The 21,460-nt window shown below is 37.9% G+C and overlaps 1 protein-coding gene across 1 annotated transcript; it reads left to right on the forward strand.

Moving 5' to 3' along the window:
• The first annotated feature begins 671 nt into the window (after positions 1-671).
• On the forward strand, positions 672-20,272 carry LOC149285903 (ubiquitin C-terminal hydrolase PSMD14-like). Its single transcript, XM_089494642.1, has 10 exons — positions 672-1,022; positions 2,541-2,612; positions 2,791-2,910; positions 4,202-4,272; positions 6,222-6,372; positions 16,855-16,962; positions 17,874-17,948; positions 18,196-18,321; positions 19,718-19,780; positions 20,174-20,272. The coding sequence occupies exons 1-10, from the start codon at positions 672-674 to the stop codon at positions 20,270-20,272; spliced, it is 1,236 nt and encodes a 411-aa protein (XP_089350768.1).
• The last annotated feature ends 1,188 nt before the right edge of the window (positions 20,273-21,460 follow it).

Below are 21,460 nucleotides of genomic sequence, written 5' to 3' on the forward strand. Positions count from 1 at the left end.
GTAGTTAGATATTTTCAACCTAGATCACTCCATAACTACCATAACGTTTATATTTGCTTTGTGACCATTGAGGCTCTTCTACAGATGTCCAGACTGTAGATACTGAATAGTCACACATGTTGATATTTAAGTATTGTCTTTCTTTTAACCGTCACAAATGCTTGATTAGTACAAATTATTCTAGAGTTTCATCTACATTTAATTTTCAGCTTGAATCGCTGACCCGACTTAACGGTTTGATCTCTGCTTTTGAATCTTACTTGGGCAGGCGTCTACACGATGAGGATTATAGTCCAGTTTGGATGTCCTCAGGAGCTCCTCTTTAAAACGTTCTCTGCTGTTTTCCTGAAAACACCTGGTTTCCTCTGAAAATCCTGGTTACGTCTGCCTCTTAGCAGGATCTGTGTTATGTTGCGAAATGATCATGATACGCGATTCGCCCGAAACGCTATTTCTGTATTCTCCGTTGGAAATGGGCTTGTTGAATTCATGTGTACATATCTTCTAACATCATACATGATGATCTCTGGTGTCCCTCTAAATAAGTGCTAATTTCTCCCCCCCCCCCCCCCAGTGTTTTGCAGCTTTCCTCAACCGTAAAATGATAGCATTTTAGTTTAATACATTTTATTAACTTTGAGATAAAAATTTGTTGGTTAACCCTTTCGGTCATGGCTGCCCCACTCATCGCCTTGTCATCGAATGGGTTAAACCAGCAGGAAAGAATTCATTTCCACTTTAATGACCTAGGCTTGCAGCGCTTGGACAATGGGGGACATGCTTCTGACTTGTACTCCTATTGCCAATTAACACCTCCTGTAACAGGTTGCACAGCGAGTCACCGAGGCAGACACAGTAGCTGGAGTTTACGTGCCGCTTGTTTTTCGCACTCGTTGTTTAATGCTCGCCGAATTAAAGAATTAAAAAGCTGGTTCTTGGCTTTGAAAGAACGACGTATATGGGAAAAAAAAAAATTGAGGTTTCTCCACCTTTTACATTTAGAAGGTTTGACGTGTAAATGTGTAAACCTAATTGCGGCAAATGTTTTTGCGTTTATTAAGTATCTAAGATTTATATATCGTATGTAGACGTTTTCCCTCTGTGACCACTTCACAGCTCGTTATCTGTATATTATTTTTTAAATCTGCTTTTTCTTACCTTTTTCTGTCTAGTTGCTCTGGAAAAAAAACTAATATATTATTCACACCTATGTGCCTGGACGTATTAGAAATCGCAGAGCTGCTATTGTAAACATCTGGTTTTCGGAAATAAAATTCTGGATTTTTCTTAGCCCTTGTTAACGGTCGTTACTTGGTCGGCGTATTTACAGCAAACAGAGTTCAGCGTCGCGGTTTTCCTATCAGTCGTTTTGACTCTTGTTTAATCAGCAGGTATTTAATAAATCTGGCTAAGTGATAGAAGTTCACACTAACAGGAAGGTGAAGTTAAACGGCTAATAGCGTTAATAAATTTGCTAAAAAGCCTGAGCGGATCACACATTAGATTTGTGCTGTTACCATCTGAAGTGCCTTTTGTAGCACTTTGTCAACATGCGCTGCCCAATGCGAAGCGAGCGAGCCGATACATTGCGTTTAAACATAAACGCAGCCAACACGTTACGTTTCTCAAGCGTGAAGTTATGATATGCCGCCTAAAACATGGCTTCTTCGACTTGTTAGTATTTATATAGCATTTAGATTGTTAGCTCCTACTAACAGAGCCCTGCCTACTCCATATATCATAGTACTATAGTACTTTCGCTGCACTGGCCCATAAAATGTGTGTGTGTGTGTGTGTGTGTGTGTGTGTATATATATATATATATATATATATATATATATATATATATATATATATATATATATATATATATATAGCCATCATTCTCTGCTTTTTCGCAATTGCGTTCTGATTCCATCATTATTCTGGGATATGACTCAAAGCCCAAGATAGAGACTCCAGGTTCTAGATTGTTTTTGCGTTCTGACTGAAGGTTGTGATTATTGCCCTGCAGGCAGGTCAGTTCACTGGCTAACACGTTTAGACAGTTAAAGGCAGATTGTGGCAGCTATATATGTATGTGTGTGTAATTTTTATTTTTTTGATTGTATTTTTTTCGTGGGGCTATTAACCAGATCGATTTTCAAGTGTCCTCTAACCTGCCTCACTGGTGAATGGTTTAGAATCACACCTGATCTAATGTATTTACCATTAGCTTTTACCATTAGCTTTTTTAAATTGCACAAAATACATGTTTTATTACCCTGCAGACTGAAATATATATTTTGTTGTGGCGAGTCCTTTCTCTAACAAAACTTTGTCTGCTGTAATCTTCTCCCCAAAACCTCTGTTCTCCTCTTCTAATCGCTTCCCATAAATGTTCCCTAATATGTGTTTGCTCAGATTCAATTTATTTATTTGGACTTTTATTTAATTTATTTAATTGTCTTGTTTTTTTTCTGTTGATTAGTTGCAAATTGTTTCGGAATATTAAAAAAATGCCTGATTGTAACCATAAGCTAAATTTTGTTATATTTCAGGGACCACCAACAGACGCTCCTGCAGTAGACACCGCAGAGCAAGTCTATATATCCTCTCTAGCCTTACTTAAGGTAAGTTGAGTATCCATACATGATCAGTCTTGAACATCTGAACAAGCCAGTTGACCATTTTACTTAAGTCCAGTTTGGTATGACCTTTTTTATTGCGTATGTAAGATATATTTGTTGACAGATTAAGATAAAAGTTGACATGCCTTAGGTTAATTTGTTTTAATATATCCCGGTCTAGATGCTGAAACATGGCCGTGCTGGTGTCCCTATGGAAGTCATGGGACTGATGCTGGGAGAATTTGTGGATGATTACACAGTCAGAGTTATTGATGTATTCGCTATGCCACAGTCCGGAACGGTGGGTCCTCCTATTCTTACAATCAAACGTTTACATGTAATTTAAGTATTTTGAGTGGATGGCTCTAAAAATAGACATTCACTTACATTGAAGACTAAGTATATAAAAAAGAGCCAGGAGTCTAAATTAAGGAGTGATTTAATGCACAGACATAGAATCTTATGACCGGTAAGGGCAATCTGTGAAGTCTATTCTGCCTAGATTTTTTTTCTACCTGACCAAGAACTCAAACGTTACTATCCTGTACATTAGATAACAGCCAATGATCAAGTATTTCTGTAGACAGATGCTATGCGCACACACATTAATGTTATAAATGACTATTGTAGCTGGAAACAAATGATTTTTAATGGAATATCTTCATAGGCGCACAGGGCCCCTTTGTCAGCAACCATAATTATTGTGTTCACTAATCCAAGTTTAAGTATAAAAGCCCAATTCATCATCCGAAAACCCTTGCGCAGCTAGAATTTTTAGAAAATGTCTGTGACCCCAAACTTTTTAACGTGGTGTGTGTGTGTGTATATATATATTATATTATGTATTACATACACACACACACCCCCCCCACAATGACCTGTGTCTAACACCTAATTAGTCGTGTCTTCTAAGTACACATTCTAAGAAAGATTTTCATAAAGCAATGTGGTCAAAGCATGAAACAAGTATTTGAAATGACTTCACATAATACTAAACCTATGAAGAGGATTTATAATATGATATATCCAAACGCGCGATTGCCTAGGTTTATAGGTATACACAACAGAGAAGCCTACGTCTGGGAAAGTGTCAGGTTCCCCTAAAGAACTGACAATCTGTGACGAGTAAATGTTCTCTTGGCGTGGGTTACATAGACCAGCATGTATGTCTATATCATGCTTAAATAACAATTTTTTTGGTCTCAGACTGTACTTTCCATACTGCAATCACTAATGTTTGGATTGGCCTTACTCATAACTGTGTAGGCTTTCTACAAAACTGTCATGTTTGTCACAAATTGCTCCATTTTGCTAATTAACGTGATTTTAGAAAATTAATCCTGCTTCTTTTAACAGTTTTTGTGCCTTGTTTTGTAACAGCAATAACCCTTTACCATTAGCTATCTGAACAGCTTGGTTTGCAACTATCATTCCCCACTGCAAATATTGAAATTGTACATGCGATCATTATAGCGCATTGAGTTTTGGGGGAAAAAAAATCCAAATTTGCAATGTACTGATTATGACAAGCATGCTGCGTATTAAACTAGACGGAAAATGTGGATATTAATAACCAAATGTGTGTCTTGTAGGGTGTTAGTGTGGAGGCCGTCGATCCGGTGTTCCAGGCGAAGATGTTGGATATGTTGAAGCAGACAGGAAGGTAAGAATGTGTTCTTGAAGCAGTCCCATCTATGAAATTAAATAATGAAGGATGGACCGCGAGCAGAGTCCTTTTCAAAGGTTTTCTGCTTTTAGCGTTCCTTCCCATTTTAAGCTATTTGGTAGCCAAGATGGCCAAAGCATAGTCCAAACAGTTAAGACTTTTCATGTTAAGCAAATAAACCTTAGCTTATCTGTCATATTGTTTTTGTATCTCAAGGTTCATTCACTTAAAACTGTTTCAGTTTCTATGACAACAGCGCTCGAGTCCAGTATTACATTTGGTGGAGATTAAAATATTGGGAGTCTGATGATAGAATCTTTAATGCCACCCGTAGCATGGCCACTTTGTGTTCTCAGCACACAGAGTGTAACGACACATCCACAAGATCATATTTATATTTTAATAGAGTCCGCTAGCACACAATAACATCAGGACCCCAATCCTTACTTTTAATAAAATTATCATGGACCCTTTTCTTATGCAATCAGTAGGCAGTAGCTCCATGTAACAAACCGATGGAAGCCAGAAGAGAGAATGTACTATACTGCTTCTGTTATACTGGCCAATGTGGCCAATGTCTAGTTAAAATGTAGACGGTACTAAAGGCGGTAAAATACATATGCAAGGTACCCACTACGTTTGTATTAAGACAAAATATGGGCACGTCTAATCCCATTGGAACATAGAAGTGTTTCTAAAGCTGCATTCTTTATTTGTATTTACTAGTATCTGATTTAAAGAAAAAAAATCTTTTTATATTTTCCAAAATATATTTTTTTGTTGTTGAATGTTCTACATTGTACAGGTTTTTTTTTTATCCCCCCAGGTGGTTACTTATTAGCCGTTTGTATGTAATCTGAGCCCAATCTACTAAACAAACTCCATGACTCCTCCTTATACTGCCTATAGTAAACAATAGAAGAGCTCAGTCTTAATCTCCTAGCTGGACACCCAGACTAAGGAAAGACCATGGAGGGCTTCATTTTTACTGCCATAAAGAATAAGCTCGTTTTGGTGTTTGAGAACAGAGAACATTCAAAATATTACATGACTGACAACAGGGGCAGCCTCCTACAACTTAAGGCCCTGTAGCCGTCGATCCCTTACACCTCCCGTGATTGGCATCCGCTCTGGTTGCTTACCTCTTTATTTGTCGTGCATTTTAAACACTTAAGTATAGCCCTGATATTTTTGTATATTTATATAATAACCCCCAAACATAATATACAAATTTCTTTAGTGTGCTTTTTTTTTTTTTATAATAGTATTAATTGTTTGTCTGTATGGAAGCACCATTGCATTTTCATTGATCAATCTGGTAAGATTTGGGCTAACAAACTTGCAACCGACCTGTCCTTAACGGCTTTAACCACTTTTATTAGTAAACGGCACTTTCTGGCGTAACGCACGCAGTAATTTCTCAAAATCATCTTCCACGCCGTTTTATTCTTTATCTCTCAACAGTTGTCCTGTACGCGCTCAAAATTCTTTTACTGTGAAAAAAACTTTGAAATTAATGTTAGCAAAAGGCTCAGCAGCTGAGCGGAACAGTGCAAATTGCTTTTTGACCGAGTTCCTAGTTGTACTGCTGGCTTAATTGATATTTAAAGAGAAGATATTTACTCGAGTGCTGAAAGGGTAAAAACTGGCTCTGGGAAGGTGTGGTAACAGGGTGATATACTGAAAGCACAATCTACTATCGCTAATGTGCATCCCTTAATGATACCACTCCTTTGTCACACGTATTCATTTTCATGCTTTCACGATGATAGTATGGTGAACGTTCCTAATGGTGCCTTCTTCACGCCACCGAGCTTCCCGTTCCTCTCTCTGATTTAAACTCTGTTAGTTTAGTGCTTCTTTTCGTATCTTACCATGTTATTGCTTGTACCGTTTGGCGTCTGAACAGTTTTTTATTTTTTGTTGTTTTTTTTTGCTTGTTTCAGGCCCGAGATGGTGGTTGGTTGGTATCACAGTCACCCCGGCTTTGGCTGCTGGCTCTCCGGCGTCGATATTAACACGCAACAGAGCTTCGAAGCGCTCTCAGAAAGAGCCGTAGCTGTAGTGGTGGATCCCATTCAGAGCGTTAAGGGAAAGGTACGGTAAAAAAATATTTCTGAAGACTCTTTACTCACCGGCGTAGGATCCTTTACAGCTGCCAGCGTTCTAAGTCTCCGCTCCGTCATTAATATAAACGCAGCCTGCATTTTAATGCTCGTTATACGTATCACCTGCTTGCACGCCTGCTTTCTTTTCTAGTTTTTCACGCTGCAGTAATCATTACAATGTCTTTTCTCCCAAGTGGCTTCTAACGTACTTACGGGTGGGATGGTTCCTGCCGCCGAAAGTTCTTTTACCTTTTGTCGGCTAATTGCTTGATTTCATGTTTATGAGAGAGAGCTCATGCCTATGATTAGCGCATTGCTACGGATTAGCCCATTAAACTACATTTTCGGCAAACTTTTTGTTAAAGAATCCATCCAAACATCACATTTTGTCCTAAGGAGACCGATGAATGACTAAGTACGCCAAACGCGTCTGAAAAGAAATGAACTTGCAAAGCATATTGGGTTGTAGTTGGGTCTTTGTTTAAATCTCTTTTGTTCTTGTTTGGTTTCTTTTTTTTTTTTTTTTTTATTATTTCGTTCTAGCCCCATATGCCATTTTCCTATTTCCTGCCTCGTGACAGCAGGGTGCAGCTCTATTATCACCTTCTCAGAGCTGTCTGCAAATGTGAGAGGCAATTCGATTTTGCTCAGCCACAGGGAGAGAGCGGATTAGAAAAAAAAGTCACTATATACAGAAATTGGCTTGAACGGTTTACTGCTTTAAAATACTGCTGAGGTGTCTTGTTGGAACATGTCACTTCCATTGTAATGTAAAATAATGGATATGATAAAATGATCGGGATGCATTATTATGGAAGTTTGCCTTCCTCTTAAAATAGTCTATCATTATGTATCTCGCTAAACATTTTATCTGGGCACCGGAGCAAGCACAGTGTGTTTGGGGAAAACGTACCAAGTTGCATTTACATAATATTTTGTGCGTGTTATTGTAAAACAATTCCCAGCAAGGTGGCATACCTGAAATATTAAAAAAATGAGCAACCATTGTGTTCTAATAAGTCTTGTTTTGTCGGCACTATATAAAACGCATTCGAAGAACAAAAATTGAGTTTGTGCTCATTAAATCGGCTTTGGCTTAATGAGTTAATTAAATATATACGCTTAATTTACAGACTGCGCCATTAACGCATGGTGGGGTGTTTTTTTTTGGTTTGGGTTTTTTGTACTAGGATAAGGAAGAACCAAAAATATAGAATGAGAATAGGTTTAAATATTTATTTTATTGGCAGTTGCGTCATAATTTAAAATTAACTTTGGACTTTATCTCCATGCGAGTCTGATGTTTGGAAAGTGTAAATATAGGTAAAAGCTATAATTATTTTTTAAAATATATTAATGCCACAGAGTAGCATTAGCATTTATTAAAGAAGTCTAGGATAGAGAATTCAATATTTAAAATATGTTTTCCCACTTCATCATTGGCAATGCTTTAAGTGGTCCTTCAATGTGGTCTTGGGAATTTAAGTTTAATTGTATTAATATTAAATTAAAAAATGTACACCACGTTTCTGTGCCATCTTCAACATTTTTTTTTTTTTCCTGAAAATGCATTTGAATGTATTTTTTCCCCCTTTATTTGTCATTGTATTTGTTATTTTTTTGTAAGTGTTTTGTATTGCCTAGTAGAATTTTAGAGCATGTTTCCTTTGGTGTTTTAAAAAAAAATACATTTATTTCCATGGAGAATAATTGCTTTTGGAAGTTTATTTTTTTTCGGGGTGGGGGGTATGGCCATATATTATATTTTGGAAAAGCTATGAGACCCTATATAATATTTATTAATAAAAATAACACAAATTGCCGTCTGTGATTTTATGAATCCATTTACACTTTCTTTATTTTTACTTAATCCCAAACATTGAGCGGGGAAAAACCTTACGTGTATTTTCGACATACTTTCTGTTCAAAGAAACAAGGAGTTAAAATGGCTCTCCACCTAATGTGTTTCCAAGTTCTTTAGTAAATAGAACCGGAATATTCTCAGAGGACACGTGGAGGAAATGCACTTACTCCTTGGAATTTGTTTTCCAGATTTAAAATTGACATTTTATAAATAATTTCAATGTGTCTAACTTCAAGCACACAATCACAGCAATTCAGTGATATTCATTTGGCATGAGTCGGTTTCGGTTCTTTGTGCTTTTTATCGAAAATGGCATAAAAAAGTCTGATTTCTCTGAATTTTTTATGCTGTGGGCTTGCGGAAAGCAGAAAATGATGCTTTTCTCTTGTGGATGCCTGACGGTACACGACAGCAGAAATACCCTGATGATTCTAAACCCTAGCTGCACTCGCCGGGTCACATGTCCATTTAAATTTTTAACGATTCTGGAAGGTTAGCAGGATGTTGATAACCGATCTGTTGCAGGCGATAAAAGATACTTTAGAAGGGACATCAGTCCTTTTTTGACACCTGGCATATCAGCGATGTCTGTGTGATCACGGAATACATTACAATAACATGGTTGACTTAAAATGTAAATCGCGTATACAGGTGGCTCAACTGCAGCTCTAAGCCAGATAAAGCTCCGTTACCGAGGACTCGAGTGTACTCGAACAGGGGTGCGTTTACAAATTGACTTCAGAACAGGTTATTGGCAATCTCCTTCCATTCGTGAATGTTAGAGGTAAATGTCCTCACCATCACGAATGCTTCAAGTGCAGCAAGACAGACGTCTACCTATGACTAAATAAAACCACATGGGTAAGGAGAGCGTCAGCTGAAGTTTGAGGCTTAGTGGAGAGGACAGTGTTTCTGCTTATATGTGCTGTTTTATGCTTAAAATACAAATGTGAAGTGTGTACTTCCCACAAAAATGTGATCCATATGAATCTGTAGTTCATAGGGTCTTTTGATAGGACGTCAACAATGGTGTCAAAACGTACCCTTTAAGCCGTGTGGGTTCTTGGTGTTTTAGTGAGTTCATGTTTACTCGCCTGTTTTTGTAGTGATGAGGATCATTCATTGAGCCTTTGGTGTGGTTGGGAAGTAGAGAGGAATGTGTGTGTCAAGTTAACAGTTGTTAGTTGCGTTTGAGCCTCTTGGGGAAAAACCATTGGGGAACCGCCAAGCTGGTAGGTTTTCTAAAGTCTAAAATTGAGTGGACTTGAGGTAGGGTTGAGTTGGAGGTAGAATTGATTAAAGTAGCGCTGGTAGAACCATTGTGTGCTCTGCTTGCCTTGTCAGTAAAGGAAGTGGAGCGCCGATGGCGTGTACGCAACTCTTGCTCGGCTGCTGTGGCATCACTGGCGAGCTTTCTCACCTCTATGTTTTGCCGATCATCCAATTCAACTGGCAACATGATTCCACTCTCTTCAGAGCTTTAAAAGCTAAAGCAAATTAATTTTCCTTCCAATTTTCCTGCAAAAAAGTGGCATTTAATTATTTTAAGCGGCCAACATATTTTACATACTGTTATAAAGATGAATGTGTTCATGTAGATTGTATATGATGGTTATGTGCCTTTGTAACCCTACCCATGGGATTTGGAGGATTTTTATTCTCTTTTTTGCCTGTATTCAATAACCCGTTAAAAAAAATATATATATATTTTTGGAAAAGCTAATTCTTCACGAAGGTCTCCAGTGCTTGGGAGTTCACCTCGTAACGCTGCTTGGGGTTTGGAGCGCAGCTCTTTTATCAATTACAAATGGGTATATTAGTCCATTAAATGACATTTCAAAATACAAAGTAAACATGAAATATACAACTTGATCTGGTTTTTTTTGGACACTGCAACCGATGCAATCATCTCATATGCTCTAAAATGCTGCAGTGCTGGACTTTAATTATCTGCTAATGTGAATAAATAAGGTTAATTGGTGTACGATAATAAGACACTTTCTTGTTCATTTCTTTTTACAACAATGAATACCATGTAATGACTGACTTTAAATGTCTTTAGAGCCAGAATTCTTGCCCATGCATTTTATGGTGCTAGTTGAAGCCACCTTCCTCATATGCTTCTTACATTCACACCTCATTTTATTTAACCCTTAATGGAAAAGCAAGGAGAACGTTGTTTGGTGTCTTTACTGCCGTATAATAGTGCAAATCAAGTGTTTTGTGTGTCTCTGCCTGCAGCGGTAGGAAACAAGACGGACAACCTTCTTTCTGAAATAGGTATAATATATTAATATCATTGTCAGCGAAAAGATCTTTTCCTTTATGTCCGAACAACCATCGCTGACTATGTAGAATAGGCATCTGCTGTAATTAATATATTGTATATTATAATATTGAATATATATAGTATACCGGTGAGCATAGTGAATACTAAATCATATAATGTAGCATAGTATTACATTATATGATTTAGTATTCTATAATACAATGCTCATCGATATAGAATACTAAATCATATAATGTATCAATGAGCATAGTATTATAGAATACTAAATCATATAATGTATCGATGGGCATAGTATTATAGAATACTAAATCATATAATGTATCGATGGGCATAGTATTATAGAATACTAAATCATATAATGTATCGATGGGCGTAGTATTATATGAGCATTTTTTCATTTCGGCACTGCAAATAAGAAAGTTTATATAAACCAGTTATGTTGGCTTACAGTTTTAGAAACTTTTGCACTGAAGGACAAAACGCCATTGCAAGAATTGCTATAAAACTGAGAAATATCAATTCCTACAAGATTACGTTAAATATAGTTGAAAATCGTCCCGCAAGCCAGTGTATCTCAATATTTGTTCGATCAACATGAGGCAGATGACAAACCGGCAGATTTTTTTTTCCCTTTCCTTCCTCCTCTTCTTCTATTTAAAAGGAGCCAAGTTTGGAAGATTTAATTGTTTGAAAATAATCTGGCAATTATTTTATTTTAGGGGAAATATTTATTTTTTGCAATCCATGGGTCAGTCACCTGCCATCTTTGTATAGAATAAATATGGAATTCCATTCTTGTTTTTCAAGCCACAATGAATTCACAAGCGAACACAGATGTACAAAAAAGATGCAGCTTCTATTTCCTATTGACAGCTTCCAAATATTTAGTATCCAATTCCAAGAGTTGCAATTAGTACAGAATCCACAGTTCTCCAACCACACATCCCACCAGCTAATTATATTTGCAAGGTCAGAGAAAATACATATTTCCCGAGAAATAAAGGGCTGTATTAATACATGTTTTCTTCTTGGCTGTTAAAACCACAGTTTGTTGATCTGGAGTATAATGTGTACAATTCACAAATTTGTCTGATAACAGAAAGTGGTGTGTGATTGTGTTTATTTTACTAACCAGTATATTCACAGCAATCACTTCCAAATATCTCTCCAGTAAAGATGTGTTAATTACAAAACAGACAAGGTCTTCTATTATATTAAAGCTACTAACAAGAAGACAGCAGGAATCACACATTTAAATAGCATCATCAACCTCTATTTTAGTCCTCTGTTTTGATCCGCGCGTTGCACGTAGACCAAAGGTTCTACTAAAGACGAAGTCTATGAAATAGGCAGCGTTATATGAACAAAATTTATTCAACAAGAAACAGACCTTTTAACTTGATTTTCAACAAGCCCACGAAATGATACGCTCTTGTATGCTACCGATTCATACAGTGATAATGGAGGCAATGGCTGGAGGGTTCCCTTACCTACCCAAACCGCTAATGGTTTTGTTATAACTTGTCTCCTGCTACCGAGACCTCGTATACAAGGAGGGTTACTTGGTAGAGGGTCTTTTTTTTTTTTTGTGTGGTCAAAAGCAACAGTGCCATCTTATGCGTCCCTTCTTAAATTTTAAGGGGTAACTTGACTATATTAGGAATTATTGTTGAATGGTGTTATGCAGGTCATCCTAATTAGTTAACTAATATTGATGATTTAATGGAATGAGTTCTCCTAAAAGAACAGAGTACCAAAACTTTAGATATGCCACGATTTGTTTGCTTGTTAAAAAACCATGCAAAGCAGCAATTGCGTTCCATTTGATTTTATTTATAGAGCGCCTCTACCCACCAGATCAATGAAAAGCTTGGCCAACCACCTTTATGGCCTGCTTACTGTTGTGGAGGGATAAACCAGCATGTTTAGTGGCCCTGTTAGTATTGCAAGGGCTAAATGATTTTTCTTTTGAATATTTTAATGATCATTACCAAAGAAATTGGACCTTTTTTCTATAAAGTACTCAAATGGTTTTGACACTTTTTTTTTTTTTTTGTGCTTAGCTTCCAATAACGAAACAATGGTTCTTCCATTGACATAACTTTAGTGTTATCTCGCACGTGCAGCAGAGAATTGTATTCACCTTTATCAGAGAACTGTAACATAAATGACTTTATGATCAGTGTTATGACAACGGCTTAATCTTGGAGTTTTAGCTTAAAAAGCAAATTGTCTGCTCCTTATAGCCTTATTTTACTAGCATAAGGTTTGTAACCCAGTCTGTAACAAAGACAAAAGTATATTCTTTGCTGCCTGTGTGTGAGAAGCATAAAGGCATGTGTTTCGTGTTAAGATTGTTCTGCGTAAAGTTTGTCTTAACATAAGACTTGTTTACTACTATGTGCAGTTTGTTGGTTTTTCTCTATGAAGAATATCACCAGAGTTTTCTTTATTATGAAGAACGCAGATTTTAAAGTAAAAGACATAAAACATGTCTTGAAGTGCCCACTAGGATATTTTTTGTAATCTTACTGCTGTGTAATTAACACCTATTCGCCTATAACTCATTAGCTCTGGACAAGAATAAATCTATTTATTTTTATATAAATCACCAAAAATGTGAACTGGCTTTCTCAAGAGACTTTAAACGTGGCACGGTTGTTGGAGTATTTCAGAAACTGCTGATCTACTGGGATTTTCACGCACAACCATCTCTAAGGTTTACAGAGAATGGTCCGAAAAAGAGAAGACATCCAGTGAGTGTCAGTTGTGTGGACGAAAATGCTTTGTTGGTGTCAGAGGTCAGAGGAGAATGGGCAGAGTGGTTCCAGATGACAAAAACACAACAGTAACTCAAATAACCCCTCGTTACAACCAAGGTATGCAAAATACCGTCTCTGAACGCACAACACGTCGAACCTTGAAGCAGACGGGTTCCAGCAGCAGAAGACCACACCGGGTGCCACTCCTGTCACCTAAGAGCAGGAACCTGAGGCCACAATTCGCACAGGCTCAACAAAATTGGACAATGGAAGACTGGAAGAACGTTGCCTGGTCTGATGAGTCTTGATTCCAGCTACGGCATTCAGATGACAGGGGCAGACTTTGGAGTAAACAACATGAAAGCATGGATCCATCCTGCCTTGTATCAATGGTTCAGGCTGCTGGTGGTGGCGTAATGGTGTGGGGGACATTTGCTTGGCACAGTTTGGGCCCCCGGATCTCCATCCAATAGAGCACCTTTGGGATGTGGTGGTTTGCATCATGGATGTGCAGCCGACAAATCTGCAGCAACTTCGTGATGCCATCATGTCCATATGGACCGAAATCTCTGAGGAATGTTTCCAGCACCTTGTAGAAAGTATGCCACGAAGGCAGTTCTGAAGGCAAAAGGCGGTCCAGCCCTCTACTTGTAATATGGTTTGGACCAATAAATGCAACGGCTATGGACATAGTGATAACACTGTTTTTTTTCATTGTTTTTTTTCCAAGAAAATAACAGGGACACATCCAAAAGTTATGCATAAGGTTTTTTAAATATGTGGGAGACGATTCAAGCACATACAAAGATGACAAGAAATTGGAATGAAAAGGCGAAGCACAGACTGCCTTTGGCAAAGGGTTGTTGTTGGGAATCTTTCATAAGCATCACTGATTTAGATGTGATAATCCTGTTATTTTCCGCCCTACTATGGAGCTAAAAACAAACAGAGGGATTTTTTTTTATGGATGTATTTGGGGTTTTTTTTTTTTTTGTTTGTTTTTTAATAATCCTAGAAAATATGGTGGCTCACAAGTCCTCCTTGTTACACCGCTTTAAACATTATTATGACTATTATTACGAATTATTATTACTACCACTAATTATTATTATCTATTGTTTATAAATAGCACCAAAAGTTTATACAGCATTTATTACGTATTTGCGTCAGTTTAGGCTAGTGGCAAACTAGTCGAAGATTGTGGCTTCTGCATATATAGATATCATACACTACAGTGGAATTTCCCAGACTCATTTAAACTTTCCTTCATCTTTTCTTCCTCTGGTGGTATACGTGGTAATTGTTTATGAAGAACTATGGAAGTGTTACGTCTAACCCAGACGTTTTGTGGATAACTTGAGCATTTGGACGTTATACGGGCCAGCACCAGTGAGCTTCTACTACATCAGGGGTGGGCAATTAATTTTCCCATGGGGCCACATGAGAAATTGGAATGGTTTTAGAGGGCCAGACCTCTACAAACTACAAACTCCGAAGCCTTGTCCATTTTGTTAACTTATGTGCTGTTTAATAAAGTTATTCAAGCCTACGTCATTGGTAGAGGTGCTTGAATAAGTAAGGCCTGAATAACTATTAGCACAGCACAGAAGTGAACAAAATGAACAAGGCTTCGGAGTGCATACCGTATTTTTCGCTCTATAAGACGCACCTGCTGATAAGACGCACCTAGATTTTAGAGGAGAAAAAAAAGGAAAAAATATTTTGAGCTAAAAAATGGGCTAAAATATTTATTACAATAACTGAATAAGCTATGAACACAGTAAGACACACGCAGTAAGACACACACAGACACAGTAAGACACACACAGACACAGTGAGACACACACAGACACAGTAAGACACACACAGACACAGTGAGACACACACAGACACAGTGAGACACACACAGACACAGTAAGACACACACAGACACAGTGAGACACACACAGACACAGTAAGACACACACAGACACAGTAAGATACACACAGACACAGTGAGACACACACAGACACAGTAAGATACACACAGACACAGTGAGACACACACAGACACAGTAAGACACACACAGACACAGTGAGACACACACAGACACAGTAAGATACACACAGACACAGTGAGACACACACAGACACAGTAAGACACACACAGACACAGTAAGACACACACAGACACAGTAAGACACACACAGACACAGTGAGACACACACAGACACAGTGAGACACACACAGACACAGTGAGACACACACAGACACAGTGAGACACACACAGACACAGTAAGACACACACAGACACAGTGAGACACACACACACACACAGTAAGATACACACACACACAGTAAGACACACACACACAAACACAGTAAGACACACACACACAGTAAGACCTCCCTCCCTAACCCCCCTTCTCAGTATCTCCCCTCTAACTCCCTAACCCCCCCTTCTCAGTATCTCCCCTCTAACTCCCTAACCCCCCCTTCTCAGGATCTCCCCCCCGCCCCGGTCACTTACCTTAAACTCCTGTGTTGGAAGCGTGAGGCGTTTGTCTCGGGTGCCGGCGCTTCACTGCTGATCGCCGGCGTCTGACGTCATATGCCGGCGCCCAGCGTAAAGCGCCGGCACCCGAGACAAACGCTTCCAACACAGGAGTTTAAGGTAAGTGACCGGGGCGGGGGGGGACACTGGACTCATTGGTGAGTCACCAGGACACTCTTTGCGGGCCGGTCCGAGCTATTCAGCGGGCCGGATGTGGCCCGCGGGCCGTGCTTTGCCCAGGTCTGTACTACATGATGAGCCGAGCTGGCCCTGCATAGGGCATCGCATTAACATTGGAACATGTTCAACTTAAACGTATCTGCAAAGTCCCTGGTTACTGGAAAACAAATTAATGTTGAAGCGTAGCTACACTGAATATCCAAATACAAAAGCATACTTTTTCCCTAATCTTATGTTTTTATTTGTAGTATATTTTATATTAGTTTTATTTTATATATAATATATGTAATTGATGTGTTGGAAATGAATAAATGCCAGATTGTGACTTGGAACTCACGGGTCGGCTTGAATGTAAGCCGTGTGTGATTGGCAGGGGATATTAGAGGAATGTTCCTCGCTGGTTATAATTTTGCTGTCATATGGGTTATCTTTTGTAGTGTAATTGATGTGACAGGAATGGGCCGTGGACTCGGTCCCTCGGCTTGTGCTCACTTTCACATTCAGCCTTCTTCTGACTTTGAAGATGATGAGAGAGAAGCCAGGTGTCCAGCCTGTGGACCTTACTGTTAAAACCTGTTTAAAAATAAGCATCCATACAGTTCTCTTCAATAGCAGGAAAATGGAGAGCGGGGGGAAAAAAATCATCCCCGGCGATGATGCTTTTCGTTACAGAACTACATAAATGTCCTGATGGCTCACTCAGCAGGGGGGGGTCCTTTTTTATTAATATTATAATTAAAAGAATGTTTGGGAAACTGCCAACAAGCAAGCGAGACGTTCACACCAAGTCCATTGTTGAGTCCTGCAAGGGATTCATATGTTTGCTTGGCTTTCTTTTACAGGTCGTCATTGATGCCTTCAGACTGATCAATGCGAACATGATGGTCTTGGGACATGAACCAAGGCAAACAACCTCAAACCTTGGGCACTTAAACAAACCGTCCATACAAGTAAGTGCTGCCCTTGAACCAATGCAAAGGATGATTTTTTTCTACTTCTAAATCTTATGTAATGGTGTTTTCTTATAAAGATAAAAAAAATATATATTAAGTTCTACATGTGTCCATTTAACATATTTATAGTGTGCATTTATTTGCCCCCACAAAGGTCCATCTACATCTCTAATTTTATTAGTTGTAAATGTCTTGTAGCAACAAGCCACTTTTTTTCCAAATGATTAATTACGAACTCACTCGTTAATATGGTGCTATAGGTTTCCTGCGTGTTTGAAATTGTAGAAGTATCTTGTTTTAGAGCCAATCGTCTTGGGACTTGTGGCTTTGTTTGTGAGAGGTTTGATCCGATGCCTATTATGATTTAAGATTATTTTTTTTCTTTGTTATGCACACCCATAGTATAAAATGCATCTAGCATACGTTCCTAACGTTCTGCAGTCAGAACGAGTAAAGCCAATATGAAGTCTAATGAGGATGAAATAGCCCTTGTTTGTTTTTTTTTCTAGCTGGGGATGGACAAGCCCATACTTGCATGTTTCTAGAGAATACATTATACTGGACCCTTTAGCCAGGGTTTAATGACCTATCCTGTAAACATCATAGCATCTCGCATGTTCATTATTTTGAAGAAGAAGAAAAAAAAAAACGGTTCCCTTTGTGTCCAGAATGATTAAAGCCAATCCCGCCTAATTAACGAAGAACAGCATTCTGCTTTAACTAAGCAGAGTGTGTGCGTTTTTCATAATGCCCATTGATACTTTCGAAATAAAGGTCATACTTCTTAATGTAAAACATGCGTACGATGATTTCTAGCATCACACGGTATATAACCGCTCATGTGTTGCTGACCGTAAAAACTTTTTATGTGTATTTGCTTATAACTTATTTTATTTTTTTTTTATTAGGCTCTCATTCACGGCCTGAACCGACATTACTACTCTATAACCATAAACTACAGAAAAAATGAACTGGAGCAAAAGGTATGGCATTTCTGCTACTCAGTAACTTGCATGGAAGAGCTTAAGTGTCGTTATATTTAGTCACTTAACCGCCCGTTGCCTTTTCTTTTAGACTAGAGTCAGTTAACACGTTTAGTAATCACACCTTCCTAGGTTGAACGTCCTTTCTTTATGGCTCTCTAATCACTGGATTAAGTCACTTGACTCCAGATTGTTACATGCTGTAGTTTGGTTCATTAATCTGATACTTTTTTTTTTTTTTTTTGAGATGCTGCTGAATTTGCATAAAAAAAGTTGGATGGAAGGCTTGACTCTTCAGGACTACAGTGAACACTGTAAACTCAACGAGACTGTTGTAAAAGAGATGTTGGAGCTAGCAAAGAATTACAACAAGGTATCAAGAATGCACGTAACATAAGACCATTTCAGCTTTTGTATGAAGACAGGATGTATTTTTAGGAAAATTTAATTTGCGGGTTATTTTCCTTGGTTGAGCAAAGGTTTGTGCAAAATAGCGTGTGCAATAAGGTTATACAATAAAAAAAATTCTTAAATATAAAAATAATTAAGAGAACACATTGATACACAAATGCTTTTTTTTGAGGATATAACTCCATGATTATATATCACACACCTAGCTTTGCTTCTGAAGTTTTTTTTGTTTTTTTTTATGTAAATATATCCTGGGTTTAGCAAGCCTAGCCCAGATTTACACAAATATCTAATGTAGCTTCCATTCTGGTCTATTAAAAGGATGCATTAAACTTAGTTAAAACCCAGGAGGCTGCTACTGGTTTCTGAAAGGAACAGCATAAGTAGACTCAACATTTCTGCATAATGCAGAGCCTTGATGCTTGGCCGAATATTTCAGTTGTCACCGTCTAATCTGAACTACTTATGGGGTGGATAAGTCCATAGCTTTTAAAGCCTTATTGTGTGCGTTTTTTGCTCTGCTTAATATTGACTTTTATGGACATAGCCCTTCTTGGCATCAAGGAACTTCCTTCTGCCTCATGTGTCCATCACTGGCCGCCCTAGTTTAAATTGTCCCCCTGTTCATACAGCGGTTTCTTGCAGTTCTGATTATGAAGTGGTTAAAAATATCATGATTCCTCTGTGTTGGCTCATTACCGAATTCCATTTACATATATCAGAAGAAACTCGCCTCGCCGTGCAGTGGGAACTGATTAGTAACTGAGCCTGTAGCGCGTGTTGTCATTTCGTTTTTTTCTTCTTTTTTTTCCCCTTCTTAGTGTGGCTGCTGCCGGTGGATCGGAGTGGGTGTTAGGCATGGCATTGAGAATGGATCTAGTTAGCTTTGATTGATTTGAGAGTGAAAACCCAGCAGTCACTCCACTTGGGCGCATATTAGTAATTGTTTGTCTTAGGCTAGAAGAACACATTCAGGCATCTTTAGAATTGTCAGACTTGATTAGAATATACTTTGTTTAATTGGACTCGCACACAAAGTAAGGGAAGCCACCTGGTTACCACGACAAGATTCGTGTAAGTTTCTGATTATAAATAATTTTAATGACACCAAAAAAGTTGATACAAAAGAAACACCAGCAATATAGAATGGAAACATTGATGCAACATACTTATGTCGAAAGTTATCTGGGTCATTTCATTGTGTGAGTGCTTGTTTAGAGCACTCCTTTTTATCTTTATAAATTATATATATCATTATTATATATATATATATATATAATTAGTATTTTGGTTTCTTGTTGAAAGTGCACCAATATTTGATCTTCTTATCTCTCCTGCTATCTTGTTTTTCTCTCCAGGCTGTAGAGGAGGAAGATAAAATGACACCAGAACAACTTGCAATCAAAAATGTGGGGAAGCAGGTAAGTGGCAAGAAAGAAAGAAAAGCTTCAAGGCAGAAATTATACTATATTGCCAGGTGCATGATAATGATAAATAGTGCATTGTGGGCATAAGGCAGTTTTAGTAAATATAATTACAAATAATATATATCCTCTGACCTTTACAGTATAGTAGGTACTTAAAAAATGTTTTTATTTTTGTTTTTTTATTTGCTGTCAGTGACAAATTCACTTAAATATACCTTAAAATCAAGCTCAAGGGTATCATTCCAATTCCTTCCGTTACATCTGTTAATACAAAGCTAGCCTATGTATACAAATGTGGATTTTAGAATATATTATCTGAAATTCTAAGGAAATTTAGGAAAATAAATCTTTTGGTTTTAATTTTTATTTTCTCCTTGTTCTGCTTAGGACCCCAAACGCCATTTGGAAGAACACGTGGACGTTCTGATGACCTCAAACATAGTCCAGTGTTTAGCAGCGATGTTGGACACTGTTGTATTTAAATAAACGGTGTGCGAATGTCTGTCATACAAGTTCAGCGGTGTGGCCGGATTACACAAGGAATCAGCAGTCCATCTTATTATTGCGTTACATTGTCATGTATAAGTATATACACAGAATCAAATATCACTTTGCGTTTTTCCCATTCTTAAAATTAAATGCCATCTGGGCACTATTTGAAAGCAAGCTAAGTATCTCTATAAAACAATTTGTTCGGATGAATATGACTAAGAGCCACTCTTGTGGAGACTGTATTAAAATTATTTCAATTGTTGGGGAGGATTCTACTATAAACTTTACTATAGATGAGTCAAAGACATCCAATAACGTGAACTGCTGCTTTAAATGTACAACATCTGGCATCGCTTGCAGTCTGGGACCAGCGCGGTAACACCTTTTCAGTCTCCGTTGTGCAATTACTTCTGTTCGTAGACGTCAGGGTGTTCGCAGACTGCAAAGTAGATTGAGACTACATTAGGGCAAATTTTATTAACTTTCCATTTGATAGCAAAAAAGAAACATGTAGCACAAATGATATATTGTGTTTCCGCATAATAAAAATATTGTTTGAAAAATACTGTGTAAATTATATTACTAACGTGTCTCTGTATTTATCTTATTATAGATTTAGCTTCTAGTTTAAATAACCTATCTACATAGATCGGTGAACATTGGAATACATAGTAGGGCACACAGCATTCGCCACCAGCTCAGAAATGGCAAAGATTTTATTTTTTCCCCCCATTCTGATACTTTTTGGATTACAAATGACTTTGCATGAGTGGGGTTACCGGTAGGTAAAGAGGCTTGCCAGTTGGTATCAAAGGAACATATTCTACTTTGTTATATGGAAACTATATTTCTTTTTTGTTTCCCTTTCTAATTTACTGTCCTGTTATGAATCTATTAATAAAACGGGGAAAGTAATTGTAAGTGCCCCCCAAGTGGCATAAACTGTGTACAAGTTCGAGTCGGTAATTAGATGGATCTGCTGTACTTTTGACTGGCCCAGGAGCAGAGGGACTTACAAACAAGACTGAGGTGGACATGTATTAAAAGGTGATAAGTCTAGTAGCATGTTTAAATAGGAAAGAAAAGAAAAAATGGTGTTCTCAGGCTTGGACTACTGGTGGGGAAGCTGATAGAATAAAAGAATTTACCAAAAACTGCTTAAAAATTCTGTTCTATGGGAAA

Source organism: Sceloporus occidentalis, unplaced genomic scaffold (assembly GCF_023333645.1).
Source record: "Sceloporus occidentalis isolate IW3139 unplaced genomic scaffold, rSceOcc1.0.p SCAF_74, whole genome shotgun sequence".
Taxonomy (NCBI): Eukaryota; Metazoa; Chordata; class Lepidosauria; order Squamata; family Phrynosomatidae; genus Sceloporus; species Sceloporus occidentalis.